This window comes from Cydia fagiglandana, chromosome 11 (assembly GCF_963556715.1).
Source record: "Cydia fagiglandana chromosome 11, ilCydFagi1.1, whole genome shotgun sequence".
Classification (NCBI taxonomy): Eukaryota; Metazoa; Arthropoda; class Insecta; order Lepidoptera; family Tortricidae; genus Cydia; species Cydia fagiglandana.
Genome location: NC_085942.1, coordinates 6585096 through 6607725, shown reverse-complemented (window position 1 = coordinate 6607725; position 22630 = coordinate 6585096). Strand labels below are relative to the sequence as shown.

At 37.7% G+C, this 22630-nt stretch overlaps 3 protein-coding genes across 5 annotated transcripts in view; 1 reads left to right on the top strand and 2 right to left on the bottom strand.

Moving 5' to 3' along the window:
- The window catches only part of LOC134668655 (uncharacterized), a 282363-nt gene extending 270342 nt beyond the window's left edge, over window positions 1-12021 (bottom strand). Inside the window, exon 1 of the mRNA XM_063526097.1 lies at window positions 11829-12021. The gene's annotated coding sequence lies outside the window, so the exon portion shown is untranslated. The remainder of the gene's footprint in view (window positions 1-11828) is intronic.
- On the top strand, window positions 1406-4867 carry LOC134668654 (uncharacterized). The gene has a single exon (XM_063526096.1). It carries the CDS (start codon window positions 1406-1408, stop codon window positions 4865-4867), a length of 3462 nt encoding a protein of 1153 aa, XP_063382166.1.
- A 986-nt stretch (window positions 12022-13007) lies between the features above and the next one.
- The window catches only part of LOC134668825 (uncharacterized), a 216907-nt gene continuing 207284 nt past the window's right edge, over window positions 13008-22630 (bottom strand). The window contains exons 1-3 of one of the 3 annotated variants that reach the window (XM_063526286.1): window positions 22377-22532; window positions 17519-21866; window positions 13008-14643 (exon numbers count right to left, since the gene is read on the bottom strand). In XM_063526286.1, the coding sequence (XP_063382356.1) occupies window positions 14633-14643; window positions 17519-21866; window positions 22377-22439 (4422 nt within the window). In that variant the 5' untranslated portion in view covers window positions 22440-22532 and the 3' untranslated portion in view covers window positions 13008-14632. Of the gene's footprint in view, window positions 14644-15606; window positions 16561-17518; window positions 21867-22376; window positions 22533-22630 lie in introns of those variants that run through there. The other 2 variants (XM_063526284.1, XM_063526285.1) reach the window with 2 other exon arrangements.

Genomic DNA, 22630 nt, shown 5'->3' with positions numbered 1-22630 from the left:
CATGACACGTAAATACTTTCCTTGAAATAAAAAAAAAAATAAGAAAGTGGACATGTATGTATGAATAAATTTTGAGACATTGTAACTAAACTTGATTTTGCACATATTGGAAACGACGACATCGGAACGCAACTGAATCATCGACAACTATGTTGAGCCAAAGCAATATGATACAAATATTATTTTTACATTAGCTGATATGAAAAATCCTAGTTACTTAACAGACTGGAACAGAAGGCATAAATCAAAGGAAATAACGCAAGAAAAAGCTAAAAGAAATCGATAATTTGACACCGGAAGCATTGTTTCTATATCGTGAACAGCGGGATATAAATTTAGCGTTACCGGTTTCCAAATACCTTTGTAAGATATTTTAAAGCAAAATATTGTTTCTTTTAGACATAAATATGAGGAATGTAGAAGACGTATGCAAGATTTAAGATTGCGAAAAGAAAATTTTCTTTTTAAACTTTTTATTTACAGTACTATAAGCAATAAAAGAGCACAAGCTGCAAGTAACGGTTTTACTGCACGTGACCTTGCAGTTTTGTCGCAAGATGCCGCTTTGGCACGAAGGTTTCTTGGTTTATACAGGAATTCAGTTGATTAAGATAGATCGATAAGAGAGTCGACTTAGATATGGAAATACAGTGGAACCTCCATAACTCGAACCTCGATAAGGCGAAATCCTCGTTAACACGAAATAAAATGCCATTCCCTTCCCTTCAAACCCTAGAACCTCCATAAATCGAAATATCTAACCTCATTAACACGAAGTAACCAACCTGTGTACGGGATAACCCTTCTGTACATTTGTTTTTTACCTCTATAACTCTGTTTAGTTTGATATTCAAATTTCCTAAGAGATGGCGCTGTTACAAACGCAAACTAGATAACAGTAGTCCATCATAGAAAATACATATATGTCAATAAATGATTGGTAATTGGTATTGGTAACTAAGCAACTTATTCAAGCAAAGTGGTCCTTCGAGTTGAGAAGTGAAACGACTTAAGTGACATAGACAGTGCATTCAAAAGTGAACTTTAATCACAGTACAATAGAATCTAAAATCGAACTTAAGTGTCAGTGAGTTAGAACATTTAGAAATATTCCGAGAAGCCGTCAGTCAAAATTGTCATCTAAATTACAAAATTATAATTAAAGATTTCGGGGAGATAAGATAAATAAAATATATGTTAAGACCTACGAGTAAACTCAGAAAATTCGCCGCTATAAATCAGTGCTATTTACAAGATAAGAATTTGTTGAGTTGGAAAAAACAAGATTTCAGAAATAGAACAATAAATAGAACACGTCAAAATTTTTTCCATGTCAAACAAAACAATCATGATTTCGGTGTGAATTTTCATAGTTTCAAAGAATAGTTATCTCAAAAATCTCAAAATGTCTCAAGAATTACCTGGTTTATTAGCCGAGCAAGAAAATATTTGTGGCCTAATTCTCAAAGCGCAAGCGAACTTCAAGAAAACACCAAAAGCGAGATTAACAAGAGGATACATCAAGACAAGAAAAGAATCCATAGAACAATATTTTAGTCAGTTCGTAGAAAACAATCGAGCCTTGATAAAAATATCTACACCGTCAGACAAAGCGAAGTACGAGTATTTCAAAGACGATCTATATTCAGCGTGCGAAGAAATGTTTCTAGATTTGAAAGCAGAGATGACAGATATGCTTGAGAGTTCGACGACGGGTGGTACGAGTACAAGCAGCACTAATCCAACACCAAGCACAAGCAGGGATGACGTGAAGCTACCGAAAATAGATATAGCGAAGTTTACCGGTAACTACCAAGATTGGACTTCGTTTTACGACATGTTTACATCACTCATCCACAACAAAGAGAACTTGAGCAGCGTCCAAAAGATGCACTATTTAAAAAGCTACTTGTCTGGAGAACCTGCTCAACTGTTGGATCACCTAGCCGTCACTGAAACAAACTACGAATTGGCATGGCTCACGCTGCAGAACAGGTACAACAACAAGAGAGTTATAGTTAATTCCATCTTAAGCAAGTTAATGAATCAAAAGAAAATTCACACAGGCACTGCTAAAGCGATTCGAGAGATATTAGATACAACTATGGAGTGCCTTAACAAGCTGAAAGTACAAAACATCAATACAAGTTCATGTGATACACTTATTATACACATCATTGTTGAGAAGTTAGAAACCGAGACACATAAAGAGTGGGAGGAAGAAGCAAGTAACCTGAACCTCACAGAGTTACCTACAATGGTCATGTTCAACAAGTTCTTAGAAAAGAGATTCCGAGTTTTAGAGATGATGCAACCTAGCCAAACAACGAACATGAACATGAAGAGTACCTACCGAAGCACCCAGAGAGAACCTAACGTCACTGTCGTGTCTAAGTCATTTCACGTGTCACCAGCTATCAAGTGTGGTTTTTGCAAGCTAAACCATCATTTGAACCAATGTAAAGAGTTTCAAGAGCTAACACTAGAAAAGAAAACAGAGTTCATTCAAAACCAACAACTCTGCTTTAACTGCCTAATCCATGGTCATGCTGTCCGCTTCTGTAAGAGCAAGTTTTCATGTCAAAAGTGCGGAAGAAGACATCACACACTGTTGCACAATAATACATACCAATCCAAAGAGAAAGAGCACAAAGAAGAAACAAAACAAGAGAGAGAACCCAAAGATTTCAAGCGAGAGAGAGAAACTAAACTAGAACCCAAGCAAGACATGAAGAATAAGAGAGAGATAGTTGCCCACCTAACAACAGGAAGCATGACAGGATTATTATCTACAGCACAAATTAACGTGACGAACCATCAAGGAAGAGAATTCGTTTTAAGAGCCTTGTTGGATCCATGTTCTCAAGAGTCTTTCCTGAACGAGTCTGCAGCCCAAACTATGGGGCTTAAGAGAAAACGCGTAAACGGAAACGTATCAGGTCTTGATCAGATGAGCACACCCATCCGATTTGCTGCAGATATCGAGATTTCATCACGTCATAATCCTGAAAAGAAAATGAGTTTAACAACCTACATAGTAAAGCGAGTAACAAACATCATGCCTTCAGAGAAACTTACCATCGACAACTGGGTTCACCTAAAAGACTTACAACTAGCTGATCCGACTTACCACCAGCCAAGTTCTATAGATATTCTATTGGGAGTAGAAGTTTACAACGAGATGATACAGCCTGGTCTGATCAAAGGCGTTCCAGGCTCTCCCATAGCTTTACAAACACATTTGGGTTGGATAATATCAGGAAAAGTCACAGTCGGAACAGAACAAGAGCGAGAAGAGAAACCATTCATTAGCATGCATTTAAATGTCGAGTTGAACCATATGCTAAAGAGATTCTGGGAGCTAGAGACAATAGATGAAGAAAAACACAAGCTAACAGCAGAAGAGATCAAAGTAGAAGAAATATACGAAAAAACTACCACTAGAGACGAAGACGGACGTTACATAGTAGATCTGCCAATGAGACATGACCCACCAGTTCTACCATCTAACAGCCGAGAGATTGCACTGAAACGCTGGAAGTCTACAGAGAACAGACTTAAGAGTAAACCACACCTATTAGAAGAATACAACAAAGTTCTAGAAGAGTACATAACGCTAAACCACATGAAGAAAATAGAAAACAAAGATGAAGATAATGGTGTGTGGCTAGCTCAATTTGCTGTGATTAAATGGAAGCCTTTTGTAAAGAATAGAGTCTTAGAAATCACAGAGATACTCGATGCTAATCACTGGTTCTACGTAAACACTAAGCAGAACCCTGCTGATCCTGCTTCAAGAGGAGTGATGCCTTCAAAACTTATGTCCACAGAGATATGGTGGAACGGACCTGAAATGCTGAAAGAGAAAGAAATAAGATTAGAAAAAGGAACTCCACTAGACACAGCAATAGAAAAGAGAAAGAATATAGTAACGATGGTAGTAACCAATGAGAATGAGGAACAACTTACCTTATTGAAGAAGTTTTCATCACTGGAGAAACTTACCCGTGTTATTGCATACTGCAGACGCTGGCTGAAAATTATAGATAGAGAGAAAAGTAACTTACCTTCTTACCTGACGTACGAAGAAAGAAACGATGCACTTACAATATGTATAAGGATGTCACAAGAAGTGGAATTTTCAGAAGAGATAGAAGACCTGAAAGGAAACAGAAACTTAAAACCTAAGAGTAACCTACTAGCTCTATCCCCTTTCCTTGACGACAAGAATGTTCTAAGAGTCGGTGGTCGATTGAAGCACGCAGATATGGAATTCATACGAAAACACCCGATCATCATTTCAAAGAACAATGTATTACTACCGTTAATATTGAGAGAAGCTCATGCCAAAACACTACACGGCCCTCCGCAAATGATGATTACATACTTACGAGGCAAATATTGGCTGATTAACGCAGCAAGCCGCGTTAAGCGTTTTGTGCGGGAGTGCGTTACATGTATAAGACAGAATGCGAAGAACAGAGAACAAAAGATGGGAGATTTACCTGATTCTAGAGTCAAGCCATGTAGACCATTCTTGGTCACCGGAACGGACTTTGCGGGACCAATACATGTCAGAATGAGCAAGGGTAGAGGTGCCAAATCCTACAAGGCCTACATATGTTTATTCGTTTGTATGTGCACGAAGGCACTACATATAGAGGTTGTAAGTGACATGACGACACAAGCCTTTCTGGCAGCATTTAAAAGATTCGTTTCAAGGCGAGGCCATGTGGCAGAAATGTGGAGTGATCACGGAACTTCATTCATTGGCACTGAGAAAGAGTTACTAGAGATGTGGAGTCAAGGGAAATCCAGTGTACCAGATGAGTTTATTTCGATGCTAGATAGAGAAGGGACGAAATGAAAATATATCCCTCCAGGCGCTCCCAATTTCGGCGGATTATGGGAGGCAGGTGTCAAGTCGACCAAATACCACCTGAAACGTATAGTTGGAGATACTACACTTACATTTGAGCAATTAAGCACGGTCCTGGCAGAAATTGAAGCTTGTCTAAATTCTAGACCCATTTCACCCATCAGCGATCATCCAGACGATTTGAACCCCTTAACCCTGGCCATTTTCTCATCGGAGAACCCACTAATGTTATACCATCTGAATACCTAGGAGATGTAAAGATGAATAGACTCGATCAATGGCAAGTGACAACCAGAATGGTACAAGATTTTTGGCGAAGATGGCAATCCGAATATTTAAGTAGAATGCAACAGAGACCTAAATGGAGAAAGTCTACTCGAGAATTCCAAGAAGGAGATTTAGTTCTAATAAAGGACCAGAGGCTACCTCCTGGTCGTTGGCCTATGGGAAGAATTATAAAGAAGTACCCTGGAAAAGACCAACTTACCAGAATGTATGACCTGCGAACCTCGTCAGGAGTGTTACAACGTTCAATTTCAAAATTGTGTCCTTTATTATGTGATGTAGAAAAATAGTTTGCGTCCGTAACAAGCTATTAATTTATGTTTGATTATTTGCAAGATTGAATCTTAATTTATTTTATTATTTTATAATGACGTCACGTCATTAAAGGCGGGAGTATGTTTAGTTTGATATTCAAATTTCCTAAGAGATGGCGCTGTTACAAACGCAAACTAGATAACAGTAGTCCATCATAGAAAATACATATATAATGTCAAATATGTCAATAAATGATTGGTAATTGGTATTGGTAACTAAGCAACTTATTCAAATTTGACTTCTACAGCTCGAAAAAATAGGCGTAGGACCGTAGGTACTACTATTTTACCACATTTTTTATCTCTAAGTTATTTGCTAACTAACCTCTTTATGCGTTTGTATAATTACCTCTCTCACAAATTTTCATACGTTTTGCCACAAAATTTAGGGCCCTTTGTAAACAAACCGCCATAATGCATCATCATGTCATATTATCTGTGAAAACTTGTCAAAATAACTGTTTAAGGCACAGTATAAGTTACTCTATGGTTTATTTACGATAGGTACTAGTGCTGCACTCTGGCGGCAGAACATTACAGTAATACCCCCTATTACATTCGTGGAAAACTGGCAAATAAAAAAATAACCTAGATAAACAAAAGCGCATGCCCAAACGAGGAAAAACCCAATGAAAAATAAATAGAGGATAGATTAAATGACAATATTAGGGGCTGGGACTGCAAAAACACAATATCGGAGCGGCCGAGGTGCTCAAAAATGTCTGGACACGCACTCTAACGCCTTGATAATAGAGGCGTGTTCAGATATTTGTGAGCGCCTTGGCCGCTACGATATATCTGATGGCGACTGTACTTTAATTATAAACCCAGCGAAGTTGCTTTGCTCACCTAGAATGAAAAGTAAACAATCGAAGAACATATTAGGATTTTTTTTAAGTGCGTGTTTATTTTGTATATTATCTTGCGACGGCTTATTGGATCCAAAGATAAAGAGATAAAAATGATAATCATAATCCTGTGATGAGTAAGGTAGGTTGTTTTATATAATACGTTGTGTACTGAAATGTGCCCTGATTTTTTTTTAATACCTATCAATTGTACTGTGTATAGCACTTGCGACGCATTACGCAGTATGTTAGGCAAGCCGGAGTTACTCCTTTAAATTAGAAAAAGCCGGAGGGAATCGCGTTCTATCACCCCGCCACTGGTGCATAAGTACTTTTATATAACCCTATAAGATTCTCAGACTGTTCAATCTATTAATAAACCGGTTTCCACTGAACTGAGACGGGCTCTGATATGATTTGACCTTAACATTCGTAACAACAATATTATATGTAATTTGAGGGCAGTAAAAGGCTTGCTACACGGTCGCCGACAAGCCTTCTAACCGTCTGACCTTGGTCTGTCCTTGGTCAGTTTTGGTCAAATTTTGTTGGTAACAACTGTCTACACGGTCCGGGACCGGCCAAGGCCACGCGGTCTGGGGGCTTGTCGGCGACCGTGTAGCAAGCCTTTAATGATCAAATAGATAAAGCCCAGGGGATCAAGTATCAGAGAAGAAAAATATCCGAAAAATTGTATGGCGAGGTTTAAATGAACACCCGTCTCAGTAAAAAGTATAAACTTTTGATTAATCGAGGAGAAGAGGGGGTAGAGGTAGAGGAAGGAGACGATATAGGGGGAGGTTTGTTCGTCTTAGGCCCACTTGCACCATGCCACTAACCCGGCGTTAACCGGTTAAACCTGGAGTTTCCATGGTTACCAGTACAATTTGACACTAGGTTAACGGATTAACGCTTAACCCCGGATTAGTGGGTTGGCGCAAGTGGGCCTTGAAGAGGTAAAAATAATGAAAAAATCGCATTAGAGTAAATTTCGTGCTAACGATTTCGCCTAATCGACATCCTAGTTATCGAGGTTCCACTGTATTAATTACTTTTATCTCCATTTTCCGATGATTTTCTCTTCTATTTCAGGCAAGTGCCCTACCTACAGTTTTATCGCTATCAGTATCAGTATCAGGGGAGACACTACCGAGTTCGGGCTCCGTTCGGCTCAGCATTACTCCGAGCAATTATTTGGGTTGGCACCACTCGACTTCCTTGTGCGTGCACGACCACAGACAAGATAATCACTTGAATTTTGACAACCCTAAATAGCCGAAAGGGATAGTGCTATATATTAGAAAGGGATAGCATGATTCCACCCTGAATCGCAGTCAAACTTCGGGTTTGAAGGAAGCAGTGGCGGCGGGTCCATAAAAGCTGATTCCCACCGGCTTGCCTGTTTTTGGACGTTTGAGCAGAGTTGTAAAGTAAATATGTAAGCCAAATTAGCCCCGGCTTGCCTATGGATATCTTTGACGCGCCGCCACTGGTAGGAAGTATCCTTTCTGTACGGTAGTACTATTATTTTTTCTGTGTCGCTATCGTCGGATTATTCGGATTAGCTTATCGTCTATCGCTGTACAGTAACTGCATAGTGCATGAAAGTGGCTCGGTGTAACGAGGTCTAAAGGTCAAGACTTTAGCGGGTCAAGGCCGATTGTAGAGGAAGTTTGGTTGGTAATAATGGACCTAATGTTGCGTATGACTTGATCTTATTGGAACAAACAGTTGGTCATCCCTGGCGAAAATAATGTAAATAATGTAGTGGTCCCTTGTCACTGAAAGGTTAAGAACCACTGGCTTGTACCTATCGACTCTAATAATACCTTCTAAACTGAAAATCGTAGTTCAAGACCAAAAAAGTAAGACAATGTTGCCACTTATTACTAGCGCGTCTTGTATTTATGTAAAAATAAGTAAATAAAAGTACTTTTTTAAATCGTAGGAGTAAAATTACCAATAAATAAATTGTCTTAGCGTGTTTATTTATAAAAACAGAACTTACTATTTTACAAACAATATACATTGCAGTGGCAGCATTATTTTACTTTTTTTGGTCTTACCAAAGTACGATTTTCACTTTAGTGAGTCTTAATACCTATCCTAAAACCTTTTAATGTCCTAAAGTGGAATGACAAAATAACTGCAGTCTATATCAATCAATCTATCAAGGTTGATTATGATTAGTTGATTACTTACCTCACTCAAAAGTATTTATAGGTATTGAATAAAAATAGGTGTAGGTATGACATAGTCAATGTCATGAGTCATGGATTCAGACTTGAAGTAATATAAAAATAACAACATCTACACTAGGGTTACCAGATGGCAGGAATTTTGGCCTTTTGGTAGGAATGGGGACGGAACACGAATGTCAGGAATTTTTTGAATTGATAGACTTTTTTATAAAGTACCATTTTATTTACTTAAATTAATCCAAAAACATTGTATAAAAATTATAAATGAGATCCACTCAACTTATCAATAACTTCGTTCGTCAACAATATGAATGTCAGGAAAAATATTTGGAAGACAGGAATTTTGTCAGGAAATTCTAAATTTATATCTGGTAACCCTAACCTACACTGACACTGGCCACAACAACAATAATAAAAATTAGCCTTTATCTTATCTGCTGTAATAAAGGCACAAAATTAGTAAATAACCTCACTCAAATACATGTTACAACTTGAAATAAGTCTGACATCACTATTATGTCTTGGAAAAATACTTTAAGGGGGGCGTAAAGCCAGGAAATTGGAAGGGAACAAAAGATACAGCGTGCCGTGAGAGACTTGCGACGGAAGATATGGCTATTCTGCGGGTTTTGATACAGATATCTCTGAAACTATACTTCTGTTTCAAATTTCGCTCATCAGATCCCTCAGGTATAGTTTGCCAAAGGATTGTCTCATTTTAATCATAGACTGAGAGAATCATACTATCTTTGTCTTTCACTAGTACTGGCACCCAAAAGAAAAGGATGAGTATATTTTTCCTGGTTGTTACTGACTGACAAATTGGTTTGACCAACTATACACCGTGTTTTTATTGAATTCCGTTAACTTTGGGGTATGGTTAAGTACGTTTAAGAGAACTAATTGACATAGTTAATTTTCAAAAAAAATTTCTTTTTTGCATTAAAAAAAAATTAAGAGTAAAAAGTTATTAAATGTAGCATATAGCGTTGTTGTAACACGGGTATTACATTTAACTCAACCAAACAATAAAATTGAAATCTGTCACATATCAATGTCATTTCGAACATCGATCGACCGAGATTGTACTTTAGTTTAGGAGCAAATGTATGAACTCATTCTAAACACTAATCAATATGTAAACCGGCCCTAAGGCAAGTGTACACGCTTGTAGAGGCCTTATAGGAAAAAAAAATAATTATTGAATATCTCCGAAATGGAGTTAATTAGAATATCGGTGTCTTTGAGAAAGTTACTCAATTTAAGCTCAGGAATGCACCCTCGAAATTAACGGAAATCAAAAAAAACACGGTGTATAACTAGCTATTTTATTTTACACTAGTTATACCACTGTAGTATGAATGGTCAGATATTCATGCAATTTCTATTGTATATTATTACAATAGAAATTGCATGAATATCTGACAAGTTTTCAAGATTTTCTTCTATTAAACCAACTTAATCTTGTAGTGTTTTGGTTGGATTCTTCCTTAGCAATATAATTTAGTTTCGATGTGAATATTTTCATGGAATTTGCCTTTATATAAATGTGTAACAATTCAATATGAACACTACAATTTTGCGTTAGCCCGGTCTTAATGTACAAAACTTTAGCCGCCCAGAGGCGCGTAAAAAGGTCTCCCATTCTATTAAATTTTATATCTTCATTAAAAACAAAATTGCATTTGTCTTCCAAGTTTTGATATGTGAGCGGATAGAGTATAAAAAATAAAACCGGGCAAGTGCGAGTCGGACTCGCGCACGAAGGGTTCCATACCATAATGCAAAAAAAAACAGAAAAAAAAGCAAAAAAAAAACGGTCACCCATCCAAGTACTGACCACGCCCGACGTTGCTTAACTTTGGTCAAAAATCACGTTTGTTGTATGGGAGCCCCATTTAAATCTTTATTTTATTCTGTTTTTATAGCGTTGTATTTGTTGTTATAGCGGCAACAGAAATACATCATCTGTGAAAATTTCAACTGTCTAGCTATCACGGTTCGTGAGATACAGCCTGGTGACAGACAGACGGACGGACGGACAGACAGCGAAGTCTTAGTAATGGGGTCCCGTTTTACCCTTTGGGTACGGAACCCTAAAAACCACAAACAAACTTAAGAAGGATGTAAACAAAAAACAAGCTTAAATCGACCGCTGACTTCCAAATTGATGCATATGATTTACCGGTCCGTCACATTCAAATCAAACAATTACCGAGTGACAGTCCAGGAAGACCTATGAGTTATATATAGAAGGGGTCAGAGGATAGAGGAAGCGGTCAAGATTCATTTCCTTGGTCTGTGTCCGTGACCTAAAAGAGTTATTTTGTATTTTTTGTAGCAAATGTCGGTTTATCTGCTCGTTTACTGACCATCACATAAATAAAAAAAAAAGAAAATTTTAGTGTGGATCAATGAGGCCAACTTTTCATTATTATTACTACTCTCTTGTGCTCTTTAAGTATTTTCTTTACCCTCATAGCAACTTTTGCTGCTGACTATTATCAGTTTTTTTTATGATTTATGATATAGGGGGCAAACAAGGAAACAAAACCGCCTGAAAGTAAGATTACATTAAAAGGAGTTTAAAAATATCTTGATACAGTTGTTTTTAGGGTTTCGTACCCAAAGGGTAAAAACGAGACCCTGTTAGAAGACTCCACTGTCCATCTGTCTGTCACCAGGCTGTATATCATGAACCGTGATGGCTAGACAGTTGAAATTTTGACAGATGATGTATTTCTGTTGCCGCTATAACAACAAATACTAAAAAGTACGAAACCCTCGGTGGGCGAGTCCTACTCGCACTTGTCCGATTTTTTAATATTAAGCACAACAGTCAAGCATGTTATTAGCTATTAAACATTTTCAAGACAAAGAAATTCATTTTTTTTCAATATACTTATCTATCTCGTTAGAGATTATTTTATGGTTATATGAGTTTAGATATATCATTAACATTCCATGTTATTTATTATACATTGCATGTCCATTGTTGTTTTGAAGCATTAGAAGGTCATAAAACTTCAAGGTATCATTGAAAATGCATCTATCCAATAGTCAAGTTTATCAGCCGGTGAACAAAAACATATTCCACAGGAAGATGAGTCAGTAATGGACAGAACTGATAAAGATTCAGTATCACACAGTCAACAGATTTATCTGGCAAAACTGATACGAAAATGGTACATACCGCGATACTAGTCAAGCACGCACTACGAGATAAGCTTGCTTAGTATAGCGCCCATCATAATTATATTCTAGAATTTTTATTGCAAATCATAAATAAATAAACCGTTACCTTTTTAAAATCACGGTCGAAGCAGGTCAACTCGAACAGGCTGATGTTTCAAATGCTATGCAACAAACGCACGCTGATACAATAGAGTAACATTGGTAAAAACACTAAACACTAAAAATCCCACAACAACGAGGTATCACAAGCCCAAAAATATGAACTAATTCAAAAATAATCAACAATTCGTTTGCAAAATATTCACAACACGCTCGATTCTTACAAATCTTACAATATGACAGTTAATTTGGTGTTGCCATAGCTGCGAATAGGCAGATTAGTGTTGCTATAAAAATAAATATGAGAAAAAAATAATTTGCGAAACATTTAAATATAAGATTACTATGTTGTAACACTTAAAAAGGTTGATTCATCTATTGAATTTATTGATTAATTTTATTAATAATCGTCATTACAAGCATGGTTCTCGACATTTTATATTCATTTTATTGAAGCATACCGTTAGCGCCATCTATTGGGTACTAAGAGGTTTAATTGGCTCCCATGTAAACATCAAGATTGTGTTTTACGACAATGAAACTAATATCTGCATCAATTGATAGGTGGCGCGCAAGCCATAATCTATGTAATACTATCAACAGCTCCTAGATGGCGTGCTTAATCATCTTGGAATTTCTTTAGGACCTAATTTGTTACTTTATCTCATTTTATTGTATGTCTATTATGAACCATTGAACCTTATTGTTATGAACACCTACTACTAGATAACTACTTCATAGGGATTAACCTCTCGAGTCCCAGAGGCCCTTATAAGTAAAGGCGGTATTCCAAAAGTTTTTTTACTTACCAATATATTAAATAAGACAAGGTTCCTAATTCAAAAACAAAACTTAAAGGCTTGCTACACGGTCGCCAACAAGCCCCCAGATCGCGTGGCCTTGGTCTGTCCCGGACATTATCCTATTCGGTCATTTCCTCCCACCCCTCATGCCTGTTCCTGTTATAGGTACTTACCTATACTAGATTCATATGCCAGAATTCCCGATTATGGTAGGCAACAAATAAATTCGACCAATCATAGCGTCGTATTGCGTATGTTTTGTCCCTCACGGAGGCACGCGTTTGTATGTCACTTGTATAGGATTTTACCTTGCACCCTCTATGAGTTCTGGGCTTCTGGGACTTAGGTTAGGAGGATTGGAAAATCGGAATAAAACAACTCAATAATAAAACTGAAACTTTTATTCAACTTATAACTCTCTCATATAAATAACGCTCTTCTTAAAAATAACTGGAAGCCTCTACATACAAAGATAGATTAAAATGTCACTTAATGGGATAGATTACAGAAATAATTTCAAAACATCGACATTATGGTGTGTATTTAAAGAGACAAATAAATAATAAATACTGTCAATGTCCATACTCCATACTAGTAGTATATATTACTGTCCCATAGATGGCGTTGGTCAACCAGTCCAAGGTCCCACTCAGATTGTCAGAACGTTTTGATTTACACTTTTAACACCAAAATAAGCCGTAATCAAAAATCAAAGTATGTAGGTACAATATAATTTAATATTTTATAGATTAACGCATCGTTAATGTGAAAGTACATATTTTTTTACCAAGTACCCGTAGGTAACATGAGTCACTGACATTGTCAACACAAACACACTCAGCACTGACATATACGCCACAACGTCTACGTAATATACTTTCTATACATCTCACTCGCACTAATGTCGGTACGAGCGAGATGCATAGAAAATTAGTTACGTTCACGCTAGCCTTTAAATGTCAGTGCCAAAGTGTACGGCTACCATCAGTTTGGCATTGACATAAACGCTACCGTGAACGTAATTTACTTTCTATGCATCTCGCTCGTACTGACATATTAGTGCGAAAGAGATATATAGAAAGTAAATTACGTTCACGATATCGTTTATGTCAATGCCAAACTGATGGTAGCCGTACTGGTGGTAGCCGCATAGAAGTGTTTATTATTTATTTACCTCTTACAGTCATAACTTTACTGAATTAATGATATACCGAAGTGCTAGTCGGACTGTGGCGAGATCTCCGTACCCATATCACGAGAAATTAATGCAGTGACATTTAAACTAGAATAATTTAATTAATAATATAATGTGGGGATATCGTTTAATAAATGATAGGTAAGTATCAATGCTAAGGGCAGTCATTATAGTTCGTTTTTTTAGCATTAGAAAGAACTTGAAAGAAGGTAAGCGATCTTGACATGTCTTTTAATTGAAAAACGCTTTTTAAAAATCAGTAACTATTACTTATGAAAGCAGAAGAATATAAATGATCGTATTAGATTCATAATTGTTACATATTTGCCGTAACTTATTTTTAAAATGTGTTTTTCACTTAAAAGACACATCAAGATTGTTTACCTTATTTCTAATGCTAAAACGAACTATAGTAGGAATCTGTAGGTTACAGGTCCATTTTCCATTTGAAAGGGACAATTCTCAAATAATTTTACATGTTAGTTCAAAAAAGGGTAGAATAAAATCAATAAAAAAATTTAAATTATTCATTTCAAAATTAAGTGTATAACTTTAGCATCTTCAGACTCTGTCAAGTTACACCAAATACATCAATATAATACACATTTTTCTTTGCAATATAAGCAGCGATATCTCCTATACTCGTCAATCTGTACAACATAAGCTTCAATACAATACAAAATGTTAAGGTAACAAACAATTAAAATTAGACTTTACATTTTGGTACGGAATCTCGTGTGTCTTACAAACTATATGTGCCAAAGGAGTCTATATTATCTTATACGTAAGCAGTTGGCAGAGTTCTTGCAGGCATCAGTTTTCACCTAGAAATAGACCATAAAGTTATAGAAAACTCGCTACTTTTAACTCTCTATTGCTCTTTAGCATTCGAGCGATAGAGAGACAGGGATAGAAATTTCGTTTTTCGTTTTTAGCGGTAGTGCCTCTGACATTCCTAAATCGCGCTATCAATGACAATGAAGACATACTCCTTTTAAGGGCAATAACCAGTCTTTATAGTTACTTGTCTCTTTCGTAGCCAACATTTTTAAATGGGAACTATTTAACGGTTTAGACTGGGATTGAAGTTATATTTTTCTTGACACCAAAGTTAAAGATTTAGGTACAGTCAGCTCAAAAATATCTGCACAGCTCTTCTTTCATTATGTAGGTATGTGTTTACCTGCGTCGTTAAAGAGTTTGATACATCATAAGAATTTTCCTAAACGAAAGTGGCCAAGAGTCACATATAACACATATTATTGAATTTATTAGGTAATCTTAAGTGACATGTGTGGTCGTGTGCTGATCATAAAGGAAGTTAAGGAAGACTCACGTTAGACCGGGCCGTGTCCGGGCCGGAGCTTCCGGCGCATCGTTTTCTATAGCAAGCATCACGTGATCGCCTGTCATGTCATAGAAAAGTAAGCTCCGGAAGCTCCGGCCCGGCCACGGTCCGGTCTAACGTGAGTCATCCTTTAACCCTTTGAACGGCACGGCTAAAATGCGCAGCGCGTCATCCTGAACCTTGTGGGAATGCACGAAAGTTGATGTTGGGCTGTAGTCGCGCGCTTCAGGACATTATTTGCGGTCAAAGGGTTAAAGAGTTAAGGATTGCTTTTATTCTCAGTTTGATGAACTCTTGACCACTGTCGATCAATTAAAAATAATAACATAAATTACATTACCTCAAAATACATGCAAAATACATGCTCTAAAATACTAAAAGCCAAAATCGATATTAAAACTAACCTAGTTTTGATTATAGATTTATCTTGATATTAGGCAGTTAAGTAAAACTAATATTAACACATAAAATTCACTGATACATTCATTAATAGTATGTAAAAGACATCACAGCTAAAATACTAAGTAGCTATAGCTAGGAAAAATAATATAAATAGGTGAACTGAACGAAATATATTATTTATGTTTGATGAACAAATATGTTTAAAAATTAAAAAGAAAATCACGCTTGCAAAATTGTTTCAATTTGATTTTGTTATTAAAATGATAGTATCATATTTTTTTTATATGTAAATTGATGTATTAAATGAATAAATGTTTGGTTAATTAGCAATTACAAAAAAAACGATTAAAAATATTTTGCTTAGCGTCATATTTTAAAGCATTGGTTGGTTAAATGCGTCTAATGATTTTCTATAATATTTGCGTGATGTTCGTATTCATAATTATTGTGTTTTTTTTACAGCTCTATATCTTAAACTAAAGCATTTCATAACTGTTAGATATATATGTTTCGGGGATATTGTAAAATAGTTTTTAAAGTAGCCAACGTGTATTTTTTACAAATAATTAATATGTTTCCAATCAAAAATAGCTTTTTTTTGTAAGTTTTTGACTAAAAAGGAAACAAAACATTTCGTGGTATGACGAGATTAACCCTCTGAACCCCATGCCTATCGCGCATGGCGCGTTATCGTGAACCTTATCGTTAAAAAAATTGAATTGAATGCACGACGGTTGACATTACTCTGTAGCCGCGCGTGTCAATTGACCTCTTGGCGGTCAAATGGTTAAAATGCCTGGTTAAAAGGGTTAAAAGGTTTACAGTATCCCCTAACACTAAATAATTAGCATAGCGATGATAGTGACGACGGCGAGCAGCAATCCCAGCAACGTCAGCCAGTCCAGCTCGGCCAGGTGCTGGGATATCATCAGCGTGTAGGTACAAGCTAACATCAACGTGCCATCGTGCCAATCGCGCTTCTGCGCGTCGCCTGCCAAAACAGAGGGGCTTAGAAAAATCAAAATTGGTGCGGGGATAGGGCTTACCCCACACAAGCGTCTTAGCGTCGGCGTCGCTGGGCAGTTGCGCCGACGTTAAGTAGGCTCTAGATCAGCAACCATAGAGTTGACTTAGACGTCGGCGCTTGGGTGACGCTAGTGTGGGGTCTCTCTATGTAAGTAAGTATCTACAGCGCGTTTTCTTAACGCGACTCGACACGGTTCATCCTCGTCTGCGCTTCATACGTTCATACGGTGTGCTCGTCGAAGGTGCGTTAAAAAAACGCGGTGTGCGTACACGTATAGGACCATACTTTTGCAAGAACCAATACTTTTGACTTTGACTTTAGCAAACACAATGTTTTAGGTGTTGGGATACTTTTTGATACTTATAGATAAATGTATGTCACACGTCGCACTCGATGAACCGTAAAAACACTCAATTACTTACTTAACTATATTATCTATAGTCCAAAAGCTCTCAACTATGGTGCAAAATTAATTTGAAAAACTTCGTTTAAGTGGGACTATTATTTGAATATAGTTCTATGGCTAAATATTTGTTTAAATGGAATAAAAAGCCCAATCGCAACCGGACCAGACCTAATCATACTTAATTAAGACTTCTAATTTTTAGACCATAGTACTGGGTTGGTTGGGTGGTTATACAGAATTTTAGTATAAGACTAATGAGAAACAGTTGGAAAAATAACTGCTACAGTTTTTGAATTAAAGAAGATTTTGTCATTTCGTGATTTCCGTAATTTCATTGTAGTGTTTTGTTTAGTGTGACCTACACGATTATCATCAAAATATCATGCCTAATTTATTTAGCGGTTTTCTTATTCTGCTGGTATGATTGGTGCTTGCGAAAGTTACATCTAATGTGAGACACAAAAAGCGATGGTTAAAATGAAAACCAAACACCATGCATGATAATGGGCCACATACCTCGTGATTCGCTTTGTGAATTGTTTTCCCTCTTTGCTCGCCACGGTACTACGTTAGTTGGCAGGTCTTGGCTCGCTGGCTCGTCTATCCGATCTACGGACAACCGCCCTAATTGCTGATTCATAGTCTGAACTAGTTTTGGTGAGCTTAGCTCATCTCTCACTTTCTCAGGTTCTTTCTGATCAACACTATGCAGTTTTAGATTGCCATCTAAATTGAATATTGTCGCCAACTCTTCGGATGAATTGTATTCAGCAGAATCGGCGGCATCTTTCTTTACTTCTAAATCGTCTTCGTAAATGGATAAATTAACAGATGCTCTATTAGGTACTGGTTTTGGCACTTCTTGAGTCACTTGGCTCAATTGCTTACTAGCCTCAGTTATACCCGTTACTTTGGGTTTATTGCTATCGTCATCTTTTGGTAATTTAGGAACAAATAACTTGTCATTTACTTGCGATATTCCAGCAATCAAATCAGAAATGCCGTCTTTCAATTCCTTGAAGGCATTTATTTCATTAATTTCTTGTAATTTTTCATCTGAATTCAAGAAAGGATTGGTCGATTTCATTTTAGGTGGAGATAATTTTCGCTCATTATTATAATCAAAATCGTTCTGATTCTTTAATTCAACTTTAATAGAGTCATTCTGCACTGTTAATGGAAAAACATCTGGTACCAGCTTTTTCTCTGGAGTCATAACTGTGGTTTCTTGGGCTTTTAACGGCTCTTCGGTTTTATCGATATAACTTGAAAGCCTTAAACTTTCGTCATCAAAATTCAACTCTTTCTCATGGCTATGCTTAAGTTGATCTTCTACTCTGTGTAACTGATTTGATATTGCAAGAAGGCTGACTTCAGTTTTTTGGCCTTTAGTTTGTTCGTTATCTGACTTCACAAGCCTATTAGTGGGTTCACTCACAACCTCAGAGTGTACGTTGACTAATTTTATTTCTGGTTGAGAATTATCATAAGAGTCACTGGTTAGGCCGTTCAAGAAATGTGACCTACTGTCTGATATCCTGGTATTTATATCAGGTCTTTTCTCCGTGTTATTATTCCTATTTTTATCTAGTTCAGCTAAAGCTACACCTAACTTATTACTAGTGTCCATTGCTTCTTGTGCGAGCATAGTGAGGACCTGTTGAAATTCGTCTTTAGATGACCGCTTAGATGCTTGTGGTGATCGATTTGATGGGGATGAACTTTTGGACTTATCACAAGATGCAGGTTTGGGGAGGTATTTATCGTCACTATGAATGCATGAATCGTCTTTTGCGAAATGATGATTTTGCGAGTGCGAGTTATTGACGAAGAGACCAACAGTATTATGCCTTTGCTTTACCTTATTTCGAGGATAGTGCTCTGGCTCGTTGTCGTTGTTTTCGAAAGTGTCCCGCAAGCGCCTCATGACATCACTGTTGCTATGAGTTTTTTGCAACGTTGCCACTTTGCTCATATTAAGCGCGTCGTCGATTTCTTTTTGAATCATAGTAAAAATGTTAGCTGAAAGAGACCTAACTGCTCGTTTCTTTTTAAGATTAGCTGCAGAATCTTTATTGTAAGGATACTCGTTGTAATTGTGATTGTTATTTATGTGACCATAATCCTCTCCGTTAAACAACGATGAATGTCTAGCATCTTTTCTTAAACTTCTGTATGCTAAATCATCTGATACAAGATCCGGTGATCTTCTAGGAATAAAGCGCGAGCGTCCCTTACTTTCAGGTGTCGCGTGTAGATAGTCACTTTGAGGAGCAGGAGATACTGGTCCTAGAGGAATACCAAAAGGTGGTTGGGGTTCAAGAGTTTTCAAACGGTTGTTAGTTTGTTTTATATTTCTGTAAACAACATCGTCATGGACAATATCTGGTTCGTCCCGCCCCGAATATCTTTCGTCATCTGAAGCATAAGGTACGTACACCGGTGAAGCAAGCATGTAACTGATCTGTGCTTGTGCATCCTTCAAATTTGGTTTTTCTTTTGAGAAGGAATTCATTCTACGGAATGCCATATCGTCTTGTAATTTATCGGGCAGTGTTGATCTCCTTGATATCCGCCGAAGCGGCGTTGATGGTTGACTTCTCAACTGGACCTCGTCATCGTTTCCATTCCAGTCATTGAAGTGATCATTGTATTTCGGAGTCATTGACTCTCGTCTTTCAGCCCTGTCTAGCAGGTCTTCGTCTCCTAATCCTAAGCTATTGTAAATTGCCTCAAGTTCGTTGAGAGCGTCATCGAGGTTCGTTGATTTGCGTCGTTCTGAGCTCTTATCCTCGTCTGAAGGTATTTGATAGCTGTTAGTTACAAAGGTGTCAGATTTATGACGAACGTGTGTTTTAGATGTCGGGGAAGTGACCACTTTAGGCGGTTCAACGGTGATCGACCTCTTATACTCGGTCGTTGCTTTCCACATTTTGGAACCATCTATAACATCTCGTGACTGATCAACGCTTGTTGCCCTATTCTTATTTTGCATGTCAATATTCTCTGTATGACTCGGTATACTATTACTTCCCTCTGAATAATGGTGCATTCGTGGTGTATTCCTGACATGCTCACTGTTGCTTCTAGAGTTGGCATAGATGTTCTGTTGTTTCTTCTGCCTTTCGGCATCGTCTAATTTCTTCCAAAATTCAGAAGCGTTTCTCGGTCTACGATAAACACTCTCAGCGACGTTAACTGATGTTTGTGAATCACTAAGGTATTGATTTTCGTAGCCGTTTTGACTAGTTTTTATGCTTATAGGTCTACGAGATCTGGGACTGTGGTCAGCATAGTAGAGGAAATCATTCCTGGATTGGACTGGTTCGGGTTTAACTACATTGGGTTGTTCGATTTTATTTCTCCATGGTGGTGTGAAAGCATAAATTCCATAGTGATTAGGTTCAGCGGAAACTGATGCTGGCCTTCTTGGCTGCTCAGTTTTCTGATATAGATGTTGTAAGTATTCGTTGTTTTGTATAGCAAGGTGATCTTCAGAGTTCGAAATCGGTCGACGTAGTCCATTAGGCCCATGATTATTCGTTCTCTCTTGACTCCGCCTCATTACTCGTTCGAAGTCGTTGTTAGGTACGCCATGCGTAATGTTTTGGTTGCTGCCCATCCTATCGGATACTACTGAATGGTTTTCATAATACATCGATACAGGGGTTGCGACTTTTCTATGCATATCTCGAGGGGGTGGCACTGGTGGAGCTCGCTCTTCCCTTTTAATATTAGTAACATTTCCTAGAGGGAACTTGACGTACATGACTTTATCTGTGTTTTCATCCGGACGCGGCATAGATTTTTCCCTGTTATTATTAGCGTAAAGCGGTTCTTTGACAAAGTTACCTTGAAACGGTATGGAATAGTTAATATGTTCGTTGTTAATTTTGGCATTAAAATTAATAGTTGAAGGGTAACTTTGAGTTGATGGAAATGAAGATATCGACTCGGATTTGATTGGCCGTCGGGTTAAATCATTGCCAAGTTCAGGTTTTTGTTTATTTTGTTCTCGTTTGCAGGTGCCGTAACCACTGCTTTGGCTTGTGGGGGTTCGTGTAAGCATTTCCACTTCAGCTTTCGTGTATCCCTGCTGCAGCAGTTCGGCTTCCTTGTTCAGCTGGTTCTCCTCGTCTCTCGAGAGTCTTTTGATGTAGCGTTCGTTTCGAGCGCTTCGTGACCTCTTACTCAGCGAACTGTCACGAGAACGCATCAATGAGTCGTCGCTCCTGAATCGGACCATTGAAGATGAATTCGACGACTTCAACGATTCTTCGTCGCTGCTCGATTCCCCTCTCATGCTGTTCCGCAACGCTTCAACTCGGGCTTTTAGACGGCCCTTCCTCGTCTTTCTCATAGTAGGTTCTAGACTGACTCTTCCGGACCTGGTAGAAACGTCATCCCTTAAGCTCAGCGACTCCTTTGACGCTTGAACTTCTCTGGTTTTAGGCCTGTAGTTTATAAAGCCAGCGGATGGGTCGGAAAGCACTCCATCGTCAGTGAAATCACGACCGACAGGTTTAGCTAAGCTCTGGGCCCGCCTGGTTTCTCTTATAACTATATGGTCGAAGTTGTTGACTGCAGGTGTCCTTTTCTTCTTTTTATTAGATTTCCTCTTAGACGTGGAGCGCAAAGTGCCGCCCTCTTCGCTTTCTGATGAAGATCCGCTTTCCTCATCCTTCTTTTTTCGCCTGAAGAGCTTCCCGATGGACCACTTCTTGTCTTTCTTCCGTTCTGGGTCGGCCGGCTGAGCTCTGATGACTTGGTTCTGTGGGGCGCCATGGTCGCCGTTGTAGGGGCGGTAGGCCGCCGTGGAAGCCCCCGAGATGTCTCGGTGCGGCACCGGAGGTGAGTTGACTGCCTGTAAAACCAAAAGCAAACGATAAATAAAATTAAATAGGTATCTAAAAAGTTAGGTTAAATAAATGTTCAACAAATTCATGACGATAAAATTGTCTTATGGAAATAACACATAATTCACATAACCAACGACAGTTGTTACGAACTATGAACGAAAAACTCGCCTTGCTGTCTAGAAGATAAATTAGTCAAGGGCAATTGTGTTGGCTGCTATTCAATTTTATGAATTTTATGAATAGTTTCTTTGTTTCTGACGCAGCGTAATAAGGAATTTAATATTGATTTATGTATACCTACTTCCTAAAATGCGATATCATTAGTGTATCGGTGGATATCTGAGGTTAAAAGTTCAAAGTCAGTTTCAGATCCATTTGTTTACGTCTTTCTGCCAGCTAATAAAATGGGCACGGTGACTGACCAGTTAACATAAATCAAGATTTTTGTTCAGTTTTAGGTACATGTAGTTAGACTTCTTTTGTATTAGTTAGACTTATATAATGTTAGAACTCACAGGCAGGAATGATCTGAAAAAGTTGTTATTCGGTCGTTCCGCTACCTCAATCATGGCCACCATAATTCACACATAAGCACATAACACTGTATTCAAAATTAATGTATTCCTAACCCCCACATTATTTTTTTTAAAATCACGAATCAAAATCACGTTTTTATACACAATTTTATTATTGACCAAATTATCTGAAATCAAATTGGCGACACATAATCCTCTGTTAAATTTAACACTATCACGTCACATTTAACACA

Excerpts from the sequence above, each read along its gene's own strand:
- LOC134668654 (XM_063526096.1), top strand. The coding sequence starts at position 1,406 with ATGTCTCAAGAATTACCTGGTTTATTAGCCGAGCAAGAAAATATTTGT.